This window comes from Alosa pseudoharengus, unplaced genomic scaffold, assembly GCF_046254945.1.
Source record: "Alosa pseudoharengus isolate Yale_2024_CS ecotype anadromous, Long Island Sound unplaced genomic scaffold, YU_APseudo_1.1 YU_APseudo_1.1_scf_7, whole genome shotgun sequence".
NCBI lineage: Eukaryota > Metazoa > Chordata > Actinopteri > Clupeiformes > Clupeidae > Alosa > Alosa pseudoharengus.
The window spans coordinates 10,084,224-10,104,301 of record NW_027468859.1 but is presented as its reverse complement, the minus strand read 5'-3'; the positions used below and the strand labels follow the sequence as shown (position 1 = coordinate 10,104,301).

The 20,078-nt window shown below is 40.2% G+C and overlaps 1 protein-coding gene across 1 annotated transcript in view; it reads right to left on the bottom strand.

The window, feature by feature from the left end:
• Positions 1-4,992: 4,992 nt before the first annotated feature.
• Positions 4,993-20,078, bottom strand: part of mmut (methylmalonyl CoA mutase) — a 60,165-nt gene continuing 45,079 nt past the window's right edge. Inside the window, exons 12-13 of the mRNA XM_076272117.1 lie at positions 13,328-13,495; positions 4,993-9,252 (exon numbers count right to left, since the gene is read on the bottom strand). Coding sequence (XP_076128232.1) covers positions 9,124-9,252; positions 13,328-13,495 — 297 coding nt within the window. The 3' untranslated portion in view covers positions 4,993-9,123. The remainder of the gene's footprint in view (positions 9,253-13,327; positions 13,496-20,078) is intronic.

Genomic DNA, 20,078 nt, shown 5'->3' with positions numbered 1-20,078 from the left:
GCAGTAACTGTAGAAGATACTGCATGTCTTAAAAGCTTTGTATTAGATTTTTATATTCCTATTCCCTTGGCAAGTCAATGCCAAGGGAATATTTCATCTTCAGTCATTGTCATCTGTCCTTGTTGGTAGTGCAAAATTAGTTATATATTTTTTTTTGGTTCCTTACTTTACAAAATCAGGTGAACTGCATGCTTAACAATTAAGCTACCTCCTAGTAAGATAAAAGAAAGGACAATAAACTTTCTGATCCATTCAAATCAAAAACCTCGACCACTATATTTATGACAAAGTACCACGTTGGGAACAGCAGGACTTCCAGCTGTTGTATGGTCGCCACATTTTACTTTAGGGATATCACTATGTGCATCCGTGCGGGTGTGTGTCTGTGTCGGTGCAGCTGGCGTTGAAGTTACTGTAGTGTCTTCAAATTTCTAAAAATGTAATTCTCTTAAACAGCGAAGGCATGAACATGAAGGATTTTTATTCCATCAGTATTATTTTATATCTGCACAATTCAGTGTCTACCACCAAAAACTCTACACCTTTTGCGTTCAACATACAGTATGAGTAAATATTTAGTAGTAGTAATAGTAGATATTTATTTTTTGTTCTTACTGATCTTTTTTTATACTGTTCTGCTCTTGAATAATAATTTACCTTATGTCTGTTTAACTGGGTTAGGCTATGAGCTAGGCTATATGAAAGGCTCTAAGGCATTCTCAGATAATGGTAAAAAGGGGATTTAAATTCAAAAGTGATGTTCGCAACTGTAATGCAATACACACAAGTGAAATGCAGCAGCATTTTTTATTCATAGTCCATTAGCTCTCTGAGACATGCCACGTGCACTAATCAACATGGTGCTTGGGCCACAGAATGTAGAGATGTAATTTGACTGGCTGGTCAGCCAAACTAACAATTGTTAATTGTACCTTTAATGGTGTTATGTGTAAAAGTATGGCTCACTCACTATTGACTTGAGCTGCATTGCATTGAGGTTATAGTGGTATTACAACAGAGTGTGGTCTGAACAGGGTCCAAAGCTAGCTGGGTTATATGCTAACATTGGTGAATATCTGGGCAACACAAAGCATAGGTGATTCTGGCATAATGTTATAATGGATATTTCTTCACATTTGGTTGCTATTTCAAGATAATGAGTGGATAAGTGAGTAATCTGTGATAAGTTGAAGTTCGATCCAAAACAGGCGTCAGAATGTAACATCCCTGTTAAAGAGAAAATCAGTTCATTTATTCGGAGCCCTCCTATGTGCCAAAACTCCCAAATTGATGATCTTTAGTCTAGATTGCTATTAGGGGTGAACGATTTTGGAAAAAAATCTAATTGCGATTTTTCTCACCAATATTGCGATTGCGATGCGATATGCGATTATTTTTAAGCTCTTTATCTTCGGTCTTATTCAACAAAGACAAGCAATATATTATTCTATAGTATGACCAACACAAAATTAGATAAGTTAAACATAAACTGTTCTTTCCTGGAGCCCAGGCCTATGTTATGATGGCATTAGGTCATTGAATAAGATTGATGAATTAAATAATTTTTATTTAACTATTTTAATCACATTAGTAGACCTATATTTGTTGAACTTCCAGCCTTGTAAACATTTAATGATTCTGATACGTTATTATTTTGTTTCTATTTCATGTAGATATGATCTTCTTTCGTTAGTTAAAAAATAGGTCTACATGTAGTGGCACTGACACGGCTTCTCCTTGTCCTGTGCTCTCCATACACGCGCGCGCGCGCGCGCACGCACGCACGCACGCACACACACACACACACACACACACACACACACACAGACCTGCTCCTCTCCTCTGTAGGCTACTTGCACGTGAATCGGAACAAACTACTGTAGATTGTTGTAGCGCAAATAAATGCGGCCGAAAGACCGTTCGGCTAGGTGTTAACTAAAGGTTAGCATCATCAACACCGCAGCGCAATACGCATGCATGCAAATTAACTAGTTTGTTCATATCACAACAAAGCCAATTGCGGAGACAAAACTCTTTAAACAGGCAAAGTTATCAGCAGTTAGCAGCATGTATGTAGCCTAGAGCCTTAGCTGGTAAGCTAATGTTAGAACAGCTGGGTTTTTGGTGGTTAGCTGTGTCAACTACTTGAACCTGTGAGATGAAATGTTTGTGCCGCAAATGCAAGTGCCCCCACTGTCACTGTACTCCAGTAAAAAAAAGTCCCCAGTGCACAGATGAGTGCAGTTTAAACAGTCGTGGAGTTTTAATCGTCAGCTGGACAAGTGAATGAAGTTACCAGCCAGAGTAGCAGCACAGGGTATTTATGAACTAGAACCAGGGGCATGGCAGGTTCGAGCAAAAGGTAATGAAGAGGTTTATTTTTTAACCAAAGTAGCTCTAGTGATCAGACCTTTCTTGACACTGTTAGCTGGTCCTCTTGTTTACATTTTTTGCTTCTTCAGTGGTCGGTGTTAACAGTCGGTGGCGCGTCGTCAAGCGTTTTGTTGACGTCACATATTATGAATCGCAGCCTTTGCGGTTTGAAAATCCCGTTTCATCATATCGCGATATTATCGCAAATGCAATAAATCGTTCAGCCCTAATTGCTATGAATAAACGGATCTAGCATCTGCACATTCCAATCACTGTATGTGTATGCCATGGTAATATTATTTATAAGTATTCAAGTTGTCCAAAGAATCACACAGAATGTGGATTGGGTATCACATGGTTGTTTAAGGAATAGAAAATACGCAGGTATATCCATAGCCCTGTCTCCTTTGAGAGTTTAACATGTTGTAAATTTAAGGTAAAACACCTAAAATGTGTGTGTATGTGATTCCCCATTTGTAATTGACTAAGATGGCATCAGACAAGTATAATCAGGGTTGTTGGCCTTTTACTAGGTAGGGCGTGGTATGAAGGCATATTCATGTGCTTTGAGAAAATGGTGTCGCATAAGAAACTGTCTTGGCTTCTTTGTTTTCCTTAGTAGGGGAGAACTGAGTTGAAAGGAACATGGGTAACACTTTACTTGACGGGTGAGTTCATAACACATTCATAGCAGCTTTCATAAACTGCACATAAAGCATTCATGACTGTTTCATGAGACATGACTCAACATTCATACCAAACCTTTCATGAATGTGGAAGACAGATTGACGACAACTGTGATGTGATCAGGTAAGAGGTTTGGAACAAAAACGGCAGTGCTGCTTTGCGATTGTTGTACTTTTATTTTGACAAGTTGTCGTCGTTCTGTCTTCCACATTCATGAAAGGTTTGGTATGAATGTTGAGTCATGTCTCATGAAACAGTCATGAATGCTTTATATGCAGTTTATGACAGCTGCTATGAATGTGTTATGAACTCACCCATCAAGTAAAGTGTTGCCAAAATAATATTCAGATAAGTGTCATTTTCATGGAGAACACAACTCATGTGTGTTCTCTGCTCTAACAGGTCCTAGCCTACAATGTTGAAATATTGAATGACTAAATGTCACCTAACTATAATCTATTCTAACTTGCACATTGTTTAATATGTTGCCTGCTGTCAGACACATCGGACTTGTATGGGTATGTTCTTTTGAACCCTATTCTTCCCTTCTGAATGTGTTCTTCTCAGAGCAGTGTGTCCGAAGAATTTGTAACACACTACGCTTTGAACCTTTCATTTTCTTTTTGAAAGAAAGCTCCAGTGCTTATTACATGGTGTGTCAAACAAATATGCGTTTGCAAAATGTCTCCAGTGTGATGTCTGCTGATCGACAAAGAAGTGAATGTATCATTTGCCGTGAACAAATAAAGAACGGTGGATAAACCACTTGGTTTCCCTGGTGACGTTTGTTTGGAATTATGTGGTCAAAGAAGTCATTTTAAAGGTGAGCACTTCAGAGCATCACCTTGTCTCCTGGTTCTCAGTAGCATGACAAACAAGGAGGTATACTGATATACTGATATACGACATTATCCAGAATTAAGTAAGTATAAGTATACTCTTTTGATCCCGTGAAGGAAATTTGGTGTCTGCATTTATCCCAATCCGTGAATTAGTTAAACACACTCAGCACACAGTGAACAGTGAGGTGAAGCACACACTAATCCCAGCGCAGTGAGCTGCCTGCAACAACAGCGGCGCTCGGGAGCAGTGAGGGGTTAGGTGCCTTGCTCAAGGGCACTTCGGCCGTGCCTCCTGGTCGGGGTTCGAACCGGCAATCCTCCGGTTACAAGTCCGAAGCGCTAACCAGTAGGCCACGGCTGCCCCCCAGGTTGCCGCCGAGCCAGCCAGGAGTAATTAACGTAATCTAGGAGTGTATTCCAAGACCATGGTTTAGTGCCTCTGGTTAAATTATCTCAGAGTAAACTTGCTAAGGAAGGAGCCCTCAAAACTGTCTTTTCTTTGTGTCACAAGAAAAAATAAATCAGCTCTTATTGAGATCTCACTTAATCACACATGGACTGAGACAACAGGAAGGCCGTTTCACAGCTGCAAAATAGCTCTACTTCTCAGCCCAAGTTCAATTTAAGATCTCAAAAGTCTTTTATTCTAATCTCGCCTTATTTCTCCTCTGGGAGATCACATATCAAACTGCTTTCCTATGGGTTGGACTGAGGAGACTTTTATGACTTTTATTACCTCAGATGCAGACATCAGTTGAAGACCAACTAGATTTGTCCAGACTGGAGGTCTTCTTTACCTAATGAGAGGTAATGCAGCAGACTTGCCGATCTGAGAGTCATGTTCGAGGAAATATTCAAAAAAAATATTCACATTCAAATACAGCCATCATTCGATCCCACAGTGATACATTTCAAATAACCAATAGGGTCCTGTTTTTTTTTCCTTATTTAAATATTTATTCAGTTAAGTTTTTTCTCACAATAAAAACAAGACACCTTTGAGATGTGTTCTTTGTACAATCTGCCCCAGTTTTTCTCACACCATTGGGATTGATATAATATTTCATATTATCAGTGAAATTGAAAGAAATCAGTTATGGAAATCTGTATTAATTTCTTCTGACAAAGTACAAAGCTTCAAACAATCAACAATCCAGTCATGTGGAGACATGAGGATGCATGTCAGATGATATTTCCCTCCAGCAAAGACATGAATTACCGATTAAAACCTACCAAATCAGTCTTTTTCCACATGCAATGCCTTAACATTGATTAACAGGCCTGACCAAATCTAATTATGTACACGCACGCAGGCACACACACACACCCCTCTCTCTCCCCGCTTCCAAAAAAAGACTGGCTGCACCCTCACTGTCCTCCACATCCATCACACACCAAACCAAAACAGAATCCTGGGGTCTTTGCTAAGAGCCAGGTCAAGGGCTGCCACCCGGCACTGTTCACAGACTCATCAATTTACACAAAATAGAGAGAGGACGGACACTCTGTAATTGGGACATTTAAGAAAATGAAGGTAATTAAAGAGGTTGTCATTCTCAAGACGGCATTGTTCTTCCACCATTAGAACAGTGTTTCCTCTATGTTGATTTGGTAGTGGCGGCCCGTCACGAATTAATTTTCTTCCCCCACGGTATCAGAAATGGGGCAGACGCACAATAGTCGCAGTTGCCTTTTAAATGATCCTGCCGACATTATGCACCCCCGTTGGCGGCCGCTAACATTGCAATTTAACAACAAGCAGAACTATTCAGAGGTTTGGGGCTGTCCAGTTTAACTCCACATAGTGTGTTGATGTGCTTATTGTCCAAACGTTTGCTTTCTTCTGAGTCACTATTACACAACAACTCCACCAAAAACGTCACCGCGGTGGGTCCGTTTTAATAAGACAACGTTCAACTTGTCAGTTCTGACAGCTCACGTCCTGATAAGCATCTGGAAACATTAAAACGATAAGTGAGTCACTAATATAATACAAATTGGAAATAGTCTATAGATGTAGTAATAGATGTAATGATGTTAAAGTAAATAGTGTTGTATGACACGGAAAAGTTTATTTTTTAATGATTTGGGCTACACAGACGCACAAAGGCCGCACGACCTAAACGTTTGTTAGCCTTGTTGCTAAATGTGAAAATAAATTAGCAAAAAGAAGTGCAACCATTTTTTTAATTTTCTAACGAATTAGGTTACAGAATGCTTTGCCTAGGCCAGGGGTCGGCAAACTGCGGCCCGCCGAGCATTTTCATCCGGCCCGCCGAGCATTTCATTTGGTTATCAGGCTGCTCGCTATTTTTTTCCTGCGATAGAGACGATGTTGGTTAGCCTTACTGCAAACTGCTTTTCATTCTCCTTAGAGAACGTTTGCAATGTCAATGTCAAAACATCATGTTAAATAGAGATAACATCATGTTAAACTAAGTTAACTCTTAGTTATCTCCTTTGCAGCAGATCTAACGTGAACATTATGCGATCCATTTAATTGGGAACGCGTCTGCACTCACGAGAGGGAGAGAGAGCCGCAGGTTCCAGCTGGCTTGCCATTGTTGATAACTGATATCTCCTTCTTATAAGAAACTTTTAAAAGGAAATCATGAAGGCAACCGTAGTTCCCACTACTGACCATTTAAAAACTGTGAGAGGGCCCAGCCATAGGCACAGCACTAGCCATAGCGGTGCAGGCAGAAGATCATTGAGAAATAAACGTGAATTAAAGCGACTGTCTTAAAGCGACAGTGCACAATTTATACATTTGTTAAACTGCATAAAATTAGCAGTATTTCAATTCAGCAATTCATATTTTAAAAGAAATACTTTTCATACTAAATTATAGGCTATAAAAACAATAGTTTTTTTATGTATGTGTCGTGGGGGGGGGGTTGTTGTGGGCAATTTTCAAAACCCAATGTGGCCCTTGAGCCAAAAAGTTTGCCCACCCCTGATCTAACAGCATGTATGCTACTCAGCATCAATGGACCACCTCTTTCTGAATTCCCCTATAACCGAGCCTTGGAGTTATTTTTCCAAAAGAAAAATTAAATGTGCACAGCAAGGCTTCTTTGAATTTTCTTCTTTCCCCACGAAGAATTTCTTGTAAAATTCATTTTGCAGACCTGTTGTAGATTCTCCAAAAATACAGTTCAATCACAACTGAAAATAATGCCTCATTGAATAGAGTGCGTGAATAGAGGTTAATAAATATAATTGTTTGTGTTGCAGCGAAGTGTCAGTTGTCAGTTCCGTGGTGCTGGGATGGGGGGGGGGGGGGGGGGGGGGGAGTGTTCGGACGGGCCTGCCCCCACTGCTTAAAAAAATCCTAGAGGAAACACTGTTAGAATATCAATGTTTTCTTTCTCTACTAGCTTGTCAATGTTTCATGCTCTTACAACAAGCAGTGGGAATCTTCCAGAAAACCTTGTCTGCACTGACACCTGTGGTTTTGTCATTCAATGACAAATCAATGCAATACAGTTTGCATGGGTAAGCCATGTCAATGGAGGTGGCTCTAAAAGCTTTTCAAAGACCGCACAGATTATTAGTGATATTGATGTTTTCAGAGGTTATTTGATTGATCTTTAAATCCCTAAGATTCCTTATTTTTTCCCCAACAATGCTAAACTGTCCATAGAGATCCACTAAATATGTGTCTCGATTAGATCAATGTGTCTGTGGAAGAGGAGGTGGCAGCTTGGGCAAAAGGCACAGGCAAACAGACAGTCCTGACAGCTTACTATTGCAAAGGCAGAATTAGTGCTCTCAGTTGCCAAAGTGACAACACAATGGAGAGTAGGGCTAATAAGTGGCCTTGACACATTACAGCCCCAGTCTTTAGCTGACCGATCATGGTCCTCTGCCAAAAAGCAGACGGAATGAGTCTGACTTGGATCCGGCCTGATGTGGATTACAACCCAACCCTTTATGGTTATAATCATAGTGGTCATGAGTTTTTTATTATTATTTTGAAGAAGAGATGAAAATAGATTGAAAAAAGAAAGAAGAATTGAAGAAAGCAAAAGCAAGAAATAGAAGAGGAAAAAAAGAACAGGGAGGGAAACATAGAGGGAAAGCATAACAACAACAACAACAACAACAACAACAACATCATCAACAACAACAACAACAGGGGAGTAATACTAAGTCAATTAATGTGTGTGACTGGGCCTGATATAAACACACACAAGAACATTTGCAGTGGACTCCACTGTGGTTTAGGATGCAAAAGGTTCCCAACTTCCCATCAATGGGGCGGGACACAGATAATAAAGTCTATGTGTGTGTGTATGTGTGTTTGAGAGAGAGAGAGAGAGAGAGAGAGAGAGAGAGAGAGCGATGGAGTGTGGTGAGATAGGAAGGGAAACAGTCAAACAGAAGGAAAGCAAGTGAGGGAGGGCGAGAGGGAGGGAGGAAGAGAGGAGTGAGGGAAGGACGAAATGGGAACAGGAAGAGCGAGAGAAGAATGGAGACAGACGGAGAGAGAAAATTGCCTCGCGCCATTACACTTTCATACGCCGAATGGACCTTAACCAGGGCAGGATCAGAGAACAGAAGGCTTTGATCCTGCCCTGGGGGTGGTGGTGTGTGTGTGTGTGTGTGTGTGTGTGTGGGGGGGGGGGGGGCAATCTCTGATCTGACGTTACACACAGATCATCATCATTTGTAACAATAAGTAGCCTACTTTTGAGTGTAATATTGAATAAGGATGGCCAAAATTAAATGTCAATGAGAAGTTGAAAATGAACCAACATTTTTGTATTTCAGAATGATGCCAAGATTCGGTTCAGTGGAAAGACAACAGGGCTACAGCAGCTTCATTGACATCACACATAGAAATTAGTCAAATGTCACAAAAATCATGTTCAACCCAAAAACTAAAATAAAGTCCTCATGTGTAAGTATTGAAAATATGTTTTACAAAAATGGCTGCCGAGTCAGAAATCGCTTCGATAGACAGAAGTACACATTAGCCTATGAATAAAATATCTTCCCCTGCTACTTCAAACAAACAGTCATTAAAGTGTTCAGAGTGATGGCAATGATGAGTATGAATTCAGAGCAGTTCAGACCAGTGGAAAGAGGCAAGTCTATTCTGGCTTCTGTATTAAATCTCAACCCCTGCTGCTACAAACATAAAAAAAAAATCTCTCTAAACACTTGTGTCAGAAGGCCACAGCAAATTCCAGCATTCTAAATATAGCTTGTGTGTTTACATGGCCTGCCGATTCTTCTCCAGACTTTTCTCAATGTTGTCGACGACCTCCACAGCTGCCTGTGGGATTCTGGTCCCTGGCCCGAAGATACAACACACCCCACTCTCGTACAGGAACTCATAGTCCTAATGAGAGAGAGAGAGATAGAGAGAGAGAGAGAATGATAGAGAGGGGGTAACGTTAGAACATGACCGCTACTAAAGCGCAGAGAAAGGGATTTGGAGATTTTAAAAGGTCTTACATCCCACAAATCTAAGCACTCTACTATTATTTTGACAATTCTACCTACATCAAGATGGGACTATGGGACTAGAAATTTGGTTGTGATACTGCTGCTTGCAACATGCCTTCCTCCAATGATATATTCCATGTCCAGGATGAAATTTATCATTTTAAAAGTCCATTTTAGGCCAAATGAAAGGAATTTGTGCTAGAAAAATTATTTTTGCCACTACTGCAGCACGATTCTATATAAACCGAGAATCACACTTTTCTTGCTTAGAATTGAGATCACGATCCTCTCACGATTTTATGCTATGTAGAATCCCATTAACTCCACTAAGCTGTAAGAAGGCAACCAGTAGCGGGGCGATGAGATTACTTTCCCTCCCTATTGTAACTATGTGTAGCTTATGCAACCCTGCAATCTGCCTTGCTTACCACTCTGCCTACCAGTCCGGTGGTAAACAAATAGTGATCTGATATTGTGACGTAGGTTCAAAACCTCAATAGGTGTGAATGAAGATAGTGACTTTACTATGAGCCATGCACGGTGCTAACATCTTCTGAAGCCTAATTGGCCTAATTTGTTTCGCCTGTAGCCATGGAAATTTGTGCATTCACATCACATGACTAAACAATGCCTACTACTGAATGACCTCTTCAATTCCACAGCAAGACTACACACACAGACACACACAACCTCAATAGGTGTGAAAGATTGTGACTTTACTATGAGCCGTGCACGGTGCTAACATCAGTGCCTCCACACATTCTGTCTTTCCAGCAAACACTCAATAATGACGACAAAGGCACGTACTCCAAGGGTCACAGGCTCAGCAGCTACTGTAGATCAGTAGCAGAGAGTCAAGGAAATGTGCAACCACGCACAAAGCATTTATACCCTGAACAGATAATGAGCAAATTACCACTCACAGGGCTGGCTCATAGATCAAAGGCATAGCCCTTTCAACTGGAAGCAGAATTGCAACTATGTGCATCTGTGTTGTCAGTGTGGGGCTTTTGTAGAAGGGTCATTGCGTGTCAAAGCAGATGAGGTTGTTGCTGCACTGTCTCCACTTTTAATCAAAGAAAAAGTGTAAGATCCGCACACTGGAGAGCTCCCATTCAAATAGTTTTAATAGTAACGTTTCAAGCCCTTACGGCCCTTCCTCAGACTTCCTACTTTCTCTGAACCGTATCTTCGATCCTGCACCTGTAGGATTTGGATGTGCGTGATTAAACCGTGCTTTTTCCACTTTTAATCAAACCTTGTGTACATCATGAATGGAACCCAAAACCAAGGCCTGTGAAATATTTCTGTTCAAATCCTATGTCTTTGTTGTCTATGTTTCTTGTGTATGTTTTCAGCCCTTGGCATTACTTAGTCTTTTTTGATGCCAGATAACACATCTGGAAAACTATGTTTGTAAAGTATTTTTGTTTACTTGAATGTTATGTTTGTCTGTGGACTTAATTGGTAAAATATGTCTCGTCTTCACCGTGGGATAGTGAGAAACGTAATTTCGATCTCTTTGTATGTCTGGGCATGTGAAGAAATTGACAATAAAGCAGACTTTGACTTTGACTTTGATTATTCATAGCCAGTCCAAACTTTGTAGGATGGAAGGAAAACATGCTCTCAGTATGAATAAACCATTACATGTTTGTTTGCTACTTGATTTTCCATAAGGTCCTAGATTTGCAAAAAGAGGGACAGAGAGTATTATAAACATGTTTTTGTACCCATTTGGTATCAATCATTATTCTTCACTTAAAATACACTATGTTGACAATATTCATGAGCAGGAATGTATTAAGGATAAAACAAGAGAAGGTTACGATTTTCAGTAAAAGTTTCACTAATAGGCTAATAGGCAAAAAGCGGCAACAGAAAAATAGATAATTGTTTAGAAGAAAATCATTGTTTTACCTCAACAATGGTAAAGAACACTGGTATACAGTGCAACTAAGTAAGTGTATTTTATCTATGAATGAAATATGGTACACTAAATAACTGCTATTCCCACATAGATTTTCGTGTTCCTCCTAGCTAACCCACATACCATTCTAGTCCTATGAAAATGCAAGCACACTTTGTTTTATCCTAAATATCTTCATGTGCTCCATTTGTTGCGGAGACCTCAAATATTAGCACAACAATAATAAAGTACTGCATTCGCAGACAAAATACTGATTGGGAAGTATATATATATATATATATATATATATATATATATATATATATATATATACTCTTTTGATCCCGTGAGGGAAATTTGGTCTCTGCATTTATCCCAATCCGTGAATTAGTGAAACACACACAGCACACAGTGTACACAGTGAGGTGAAGCACACACTAATCCCGGCGCAGTGAGCTGCCTGCATCAACAGCGGCACTCGGGGGGGAGCAGTGAGGGGTTAGGTGCCTTGCTCAAGGGCACTTCAGCCGTGCCTGGTCGGGGTTCGAATCACCAACCCTCCGGTTACAGGTCCGAAGTGCTAACCAGTAGGCCACGGCTGCCCCTAAGTAAGGGCCTTATGTAAAACCAATGGGCATACAGTACAAACTTGTAATGGTCCAGTCATACTGAGAACATGTTTTCCATCTTAAAATGTTTGGGCAGGCTAGGAATAATACATTTTAAGTAGGGCTGTGAAAATAACGTGTTAATTTCGATTAATTAATTACATAACAAATGATGCGTTAAACAGTAACGCTGATTAATCGCATTTTGTAGTGACATTTGACTCAGTGCAGTCTGGCTATAGTGCATACCTGTCAACATTTAGCTTTCCAAAAACGGGAAAAATTTTTCCGGGCGGGTGGGGGGGCTGGGATGCAGTGTTTATACCGGATCTGTGTTTACATATTTAATACGTTTCATACACGTGTTTCAAAACTGCATTTCGGTCGTTGCTTTTACCTTACCATTACCTTACGCATGCCAGTTATGTATCCAGCTGCCTGCCTGCAGCCTACTTCTAAAACTCCAAAGCTGCTTGCTGTCAGATTTGGTTCCGAGGGAACAAGTTCAGTGTATTAACAACACTCAATAACAGTTTATGTGATGTGTCAATCAATTAAATTCCCAACAATTTCACAACAGCTAGTTCTGGAGTAGGCCATTCAACTAGCCCGCTTGCTTACGACGAGACTCAGGCTGCGTAGTTGGCACCTGCTTCCTTATTTGGGTTTTGGGTTGCCAGGTTTTAGCCTATGACAAAACAGTTGAAATTGAAACTAAGTGATCGTGTATGTGTAGGGTGTATTTCATACACAACCTGGCAACCTGCATGGATCAATGATTTTAAAATGAAGTTTGATGGCCATGCAAATTACGGGAGTTTTCCGGGAGAAATAACAAAACGGGAGGGTGCTGGGAGATGACCTTGAAATACGGGAGAAACCCGGGAAAAACGGGAGTGTTGACAGGTATGCTATAGTGACTGAAGGAGGCAGACGAGACAGCACTGCTTGGGCTAGTGAATGGAACATTTAGCCTACGTTTAAAAAAACGCCCAGACCACTCCTGTTGACAGGAGCATCAAGTCTGAAGTATCACCTCTATGCAAAGGACTTTTTGATTATAATAATGCTAGCCGCCAGCCTTGTCAAAGTTAACTTTGCAAACGTATTGTTTACTTAGCCTACTCTATAACTCCACAACACGCACGGGGGTGGGGGGTGGGGACTGGTACAAATATGTGCATGTGCGATTGAAGTAAACTTAACTAGGAAGACTTGTGAGTGTGAGTGTCTGTGAGTGAATGTGTGTAATCAGATGCACTCTGTATCATTAATATCTTTTAATTATTCTATAGTCTATTATTTTTAAAGCTATTGTTCAACTCTTGCCCTTTTCTGCTTTTATTTACTATTACTGGTATTCTTTGCTTTTGTTGAATTACCCGTGTATGAAATGCAATATATAAATAAACTTGTGTGTGTGTTTGTGTCTTTGGGTGAGGGAGGGGCACCTGGGGTGGGATGACTCCGCCGCAGATGACCATGATGTCAGGACGGCCCATGTTCCTCAGCTCCTTGATGAGCTCGGGGACCAGCGTCTTGTGGCCGGCCGCCAGCGTGCTTACCCCGACGCAATGCACGTCCGCGTCTACCGCCTGCTGAGCCACCTCCAGGGGCGTCTGTTGCCATGGTAACGGTGCACGCACGCAGGCAGGCCAAGGCCAGCATCCATCCAGATGCCAGCGGTCAAGAGCACAGAACAGAACAACAGGCAGGAGGAGTACAAATGAGGTGAGCAGGAGAGGACGAGGAGAAAAGATGAGAGAGGGGTGGAGAGAGGGGGGTGATGGTGGTGGAGGAGAGGGGGGTGGAGAAAGATGTAGGGGGCAGAAGAGAAAGGTTGGAGGGGGAGGGAGAGGGCGTTATAGGAAGGGGGGTGGAGAGGGAGAAAGGGGGCAAGATGGTGGGAGAGAATTAGATAGAAGGAAGGAGGGAGGGAGATGGAGGGCAGGGATGAGAGAAATGTAGGAGAGAGATACAAGGAAAAACATAATGAGAGACAAAGAGAAAGAAATTGGATAGGAAAGAGACAGAGAGAGAGACGAAGAGAAGGATAAATATGGAGAAATAGAGGACAGAGAGGGGGAGAGAGAGAAGGGAGGAAGGAGGACATTGGTGAGATTGGCGGTCACATGTGATGTCAAGCTGCAAACAAACTGAAATGACTGTTTGATGTTGCTTATGGCTTGTTTCTTCCTGTTTATGACCAGTGTTGGTCAAGTTACTTGGAAAAAGTAATTAGTTACTGATTACTGATTACTTATCCAAGAAAGTAATCTAGTTACTTTACTGATTACTTATTTTCAAAAGTAATTAGTTACTTTACTATTTACTTTACTTAGTTACTTAACAAAAACACACTAGCTATACACAACCTGAATACGCTTTTTTAAAACGTGGTTTTATTAGTTTCAATCTTAACTTTTTGGTGTGTATACTCCTTCATTCGAATAGATGTAAATAAAATACAGCAATAAAATATTAAAACCAAAGTCTCTATTAACATTTACATCTTTTAACAGTTGCAGTGCAGAGAGGAGTAATGCATTTACCAAAACAGAAAATGATGTTGCATGCCACATTTAGGCTGTTCTAATGTCAAGAAGAGTATGTGTTTGAACTGTGTGTGTGGAGTGCCGCTGCTGGCTTTTTTGGTGCCCAAAGCAGAACTGTTAGTTTAAAATATTTCTTAAGAAATACTACTAATTTGATGCAGTTTAACTCATTTATAAATGGTGCACTGTCACTTTAAGAGCATCTATACAACTCTCATAATGATCAGCTCCATTCAAATATAAGCCTATGGCTAGTCCACAAACTCCACATTTGGCACTATATTAGCAATAATCATGATATTAAGTTGGTATAAACAGCTAGCTAGACATTTTCTGTTTGCAATTAAAAGTGATAGCCTATATGAGCCTGGTAGCACCTATCTGAGTGGAATGTTTTTCAATCGGCATAGGCTACTGTGCTTCATGTAAATGCTTAGTTTAAGGCAGTGGTTCTCAAACTTTTTCTTTCATTCCCCTCTTTGATCAAGGGGGCCTTTTCGAGCCCCACCTGTCCCTCATTGCTCTAAGAAAGTGGTAGGTCAAGCTTAAAATTGTCAAATGTATTGAAATAATGACAAGTTCTAAATATATCCTCTTCAGCAGAGTTAAAAGCAGCTGGTGCTGCAGATATAATAATAAATAAATACATAATGTGCCATTGTAAATTAAACACACATATTTCTGTTTTCCAGCAACATATTAGGAAGCATAAGCCAATATTTTACAGCATTGTACAATATATTCAATGAAATACCAACATGCTGCATTAAATGGATCCATAATCCAGTCATACTGAGCACTGCTGGTTGGGAAATATTTTTGAAATAAAATTTGCAGGGATGTGATGTAGGCCTACTGTTTAATACATGGGATCACAAGAGTGGCTCCCGAAGCAGACGTTTCAGCGATTTCACTCAGATTCTCAAAGGCATACTGTTGCGATCGAGGCGCCTGTCCCATACCTCAAGTTTTTTGGTGAATGCAGTAATCTTATCTGCTAGGTGAGGTAGGTGCTTGTCTTTGCCTTGTAACTGGATATTTAACTCATTGAGCTTTCCAAATATATCGCAAAGATAGGCCAGCTTCAAGAAATGTTCATTAGTGAACGTGCTTGCAGATTCAAACATGCGCTCACGCTGCCTTGACACGAGCGCTTCCCTATGAATAACACACGCGTCCATTGCGCATCGGTTGCTACCTGGGCCTAGGCTACAGATAAAAAAATAAAAAAATAAAAAAACTCCTGTTTTTCGCGCCCCACCTGGCATGTCTCCGCGAACCAGTAGAGAAACGCTGGTTTAAGGGAAACGAATTGAAGACTTCAACACTCACCAGCCCCATTACAAAAAGGCAAAGACCACATTATATTTTTGCCCATTTTCCAAACCACAGTGAATGCAACCAGAATATTATAATGCCCTGGCTCCTGTTATAACGGGCCAGTATAGGCTACAGGGAACCCGCGACGTCCTCTATTTTCACCTGTTGCTGCAGCCTTCATGTCGGGATCTGGGGGTGTCTCAATGAGTTTCACATTTCTGTGCCGGCTTGATAGGTGCTTGCTCAGATTTGAGGTGGAATTTTTCGCTGTAGACAACATGTTTCTTCCCATGAAGAGTGTACAGCGTTAATGTTTTTTTCGTAATGTCTGAACTGCAATGAATTAAATGCTCCATGTTCGCGCTCTCTCCCGCACTCCATGTCTTGCACACGTGTGTCTGTTGTTTACATCTATATCACGCAGCTATAGCCTACATCATTGTCACGAGTTAGTCTCACAAAATCCATATGGCAAAATCCCAAATTCTTTTACTGTCTATGGCAAAATCACGGTTTAGTAACGCAGTAACGCAGGCTTCTTGCAGGAAAGTAAAGTAATCTAATTACTGTTTTTGCAATTGTAATCCCTTACTTTACTCATTACTTGAAAAAAGTAATTGGATTACAGTACCGCGTTACTGCCCATCACTGTTTATGACTTATTTGATCCAGCTTATTTTAGATACTAGAATTCCCACACAGTGGGGATTCATCTGCATTCCCTTAGGGAAAATTATTCAAATGAAATGTGCCTACAAACAACCCACTATTCAACATATACTACACTGGTATAAATTGAATGGTATAGTATACTACAATTAAACATGGTATACTACCCTTTATTATAACACTTTACTTGACGGGTGAGTTCATAACACATTCATAGCAGCTGTCATAAACTGCACATAAAGCATTCATGACTGTTTGCTCTGACTGACTGTCATGACAAATTATTTGCTTGACCATGTTCTGTCTTTTTGGCACTGGAGTAGCCCATTGACTCAGATGTGACGTGATCAGGTAAGAGGTTTGGAACAAAAACGGCAATGCTGCTTTGCGATTGTTGGACTTTTATTTTGACAAGTTGTCGTCGTTCTGTCTTCCACATTCATGAAAGGTTTAGTATGAATGTTGAGTCATGTCTCATGAAACAGTCATGAATGCTTTATGTGCAGAGACCCCTTCGCTGGCGCGTCGGGGTCCGGTTCGCCCTGTCGGGACTTATTTTCCCAATAATGACCGGCGTTCTATACATTATCCCTTACGTAATGGTATACTACAATGGTATAATTATAATTAATTATTTCAGTTACAGTTCAAAACTTAAAGTGTTTAAAAAAAAAAAAAAAAAAAATCTTCATTGACTGAAGTTAGTGGTCCTGGACATGTAGGCTGATTCTCAGAGTTAAACTGAAATTTAAATGTTTGCTCATCCAATTCAGGCTGGGCCTCAGAAAAAAAGGGGGGGAAATCTGGCACACTGCTCCTCCCTGCAAAGGCTTTATTAATCTTCTCACCTGACAGACGAGAAGTTTAATAAAGTGCTTCAAGGGAGGATCAGCATACTAGATTCTCAGAGTTAGAAAAACACATTAAACACAGGGGCTTTGGGTCAGAGTCAGCAGCACTGATCAGCCTAAATCCAACCCTGTCCTGGTGAAGCTAAACCTGGCCATTTACATTTCAATCATCTGCATGTTTTTCTGCCAAAACACAGAGACAGTGAGCCCTAATTCGAATCGCGGGCAAAAGAATAAAGTCAAACACTGTTCGGGGATTATGCAAACTTTGTGTGAAAGAAATGGTCTGTGGTTGACCATCTCATACGATACTTCCATTCATCCCTACATAAACCTATTCCCTTTCCCGGCAGGTCATCAATCTTATCCCAACACATATTTGTGCGAAAATGTTCTAGCATGAACAATTGTTATGTAACCAGTATGGATATCCGTCATTGTCTTCTATGTTCCAAATAGACTCACACTTAATACTGGATTTGAACAGAGTTCTCAGCGTCAGTGCGACAGCACAAACGTGTACTCTTTATAATAAATGGCTTCTGCTAAACAGCACCCAGCAGCTCCATTCTCCTCTGCCCCCAGCCTGTCAACTCTGTCACATTCACATACTGCTTTTCATTTACAACCGATGTTCTTCTTCCATTATAAATGTGTGCTAACCCATACCAAGACAGGAAACACCTCTGCCATGGCCAGGTGACAAGTGTTTTTTCTTCTGCTTACAGTACAGACAGACAAAAAGATAAAACTGCAACACAAATATAATCTCCTTGGCGGGAGTAATAATCGGTCATCGGGTATAAAGTTGTTTTGGCATCCACCTCTTCTTCACTCCTACTATTTGAAATAGATCCCACATCTATGATGTGTTTGGGTGGTACTAACTACCCTAAGTGTATAGGAATGTATGAGTCTCAAGTATATCGTCATGTCCTACCAACAAAATCATGCATTTCCATTATCGATCAATCTGATTATTATTATGTATTTTGACATAGAGTAGTATGTCAGAAAATTACAGAGTTTAAGAATCTGGAATCAGAGAAATTTAAGAAATTACTCCAACACATTAATCTATCAACAAAATAGTTTTGTTTCGATTAATGTAATAATTGACAACTAATTGAATACCGGTAATTGATTAATTGTTGCATACCTAAAAACACTAGCCTGGTTAACACCACACTGCTTCTCAAATCTCATTTCATATTGAAAATGAGTCTGGGGACTGTTTATCCGCTTCCGATTCCCAAGGGAACAATTGGCAGTGAAATTAAATTGGTACATTTCACTCTAACCACATCTTTTTGGAAGCACAGCAAACACATCCTTCTTATAAACGAAGGTTTTAAATGCAGTTGTTTACTCAATTCCAAAGAAAATGCACATCCATGTTGTTTAACATGGCTGCCATCAGCACAGCCATTGGTTGAACAGCGCTAAATATGCTCCTCAGTCTGTCATGATATAAAGCCCACCCCATGCCTTACAGTATAAGTGTCTGTGATTAGTTCCTGTGTTTTTGGTGATTTGGAAATCTGCTTCAATGGGAATGTCACCAGACGGATCTGCAGAGCACATTCGTTAACAGGTTCGTCTGGGCTCACGCATGCTTTAAACCCCTTAACAACAAGAACTGAAAACAAGACCTCCCGTCAACTAAAACCATACTTAGGAATGCCTTACTGTTAAATCCTCAAGAAATAAACCACTGCACCTCCATGACCATTACCTGACGCTATCAACTCACAGTGGACTGCAAACAAGACCTCAACTACCGTAATAAATTCAGTCAGGAAATCATTAAAATGTAATCAATCAATCAATCAATCAATCAATCAATCAATCAATCTATCTATCTATCTATCTGTCAATCTATCAATCTATCTCCATCCAGCCACTCTATTACCACCTGAACCTTCTCCCTTTCTCTTGAGAATTGAGAATAATCACAATGTCATTTTTGCACTGCACTACCACAACCCTTCATGCCCTAGCCTATTTTTGACAAGGTGAATATTAGGGGTGTGAATCTCTCATGTAAAAGACGATACGATTCACATCTAGATCCATGGGCACGATTCGATACAAGAAAAGATACATGTTCATAAAAAACGATTCAGTAGGATTCGATGCGATGCGATTCGATGCAGTTCGATGCAGTTGAAGAATGAAAAGCATTCTGAAAGATTTTTTATCATTTGCTTAAGGTGCACATTAATTTTATATTATCAATTATCATGGTCATGTCAATTAGGCAAATACAAATGTGTGAATATGATTATCTAAACTGAGGTTTGTATCATATACTATATTGAAATGAAAAAAAAGAATAGTCATTTCAGCCAAACAAAGCAGCCAAATACAACATAAAAATACATTTTTATAGACTTTATAGATTTATATCTGATTGTTTTCAAGGAGCTGTAGCCTATTGTTGAGGTAAGACAATACCAAAATAAAATCAAGTCTGAGTGAATATGAGCAAAATAATAATAATTTGTAGCCTACATCGTTTTAGCAGCAAGGGTCAAATTATTCTTTAACTTTAAGGAAATCCCTTCATCAAACGTAAGGCTACTCTACAGACTATCGTTGCCGTTTAGGAATGCTATAGTAAGTGTTTAATTTCGCGCTAGATTTTGACAAACAAAAGAGTAAAAACTGTCAAACACCGACAGAGTGCGAGTTGTCACGTGCTTAAGTTGCAGTAGATGTATGGGTAATGAAGTTCTTTGACTACTTTGGGCAATGAGTGTAGCCCAAAACGAACTTCATTACCCACAAATCCGTGCCACGTGTAG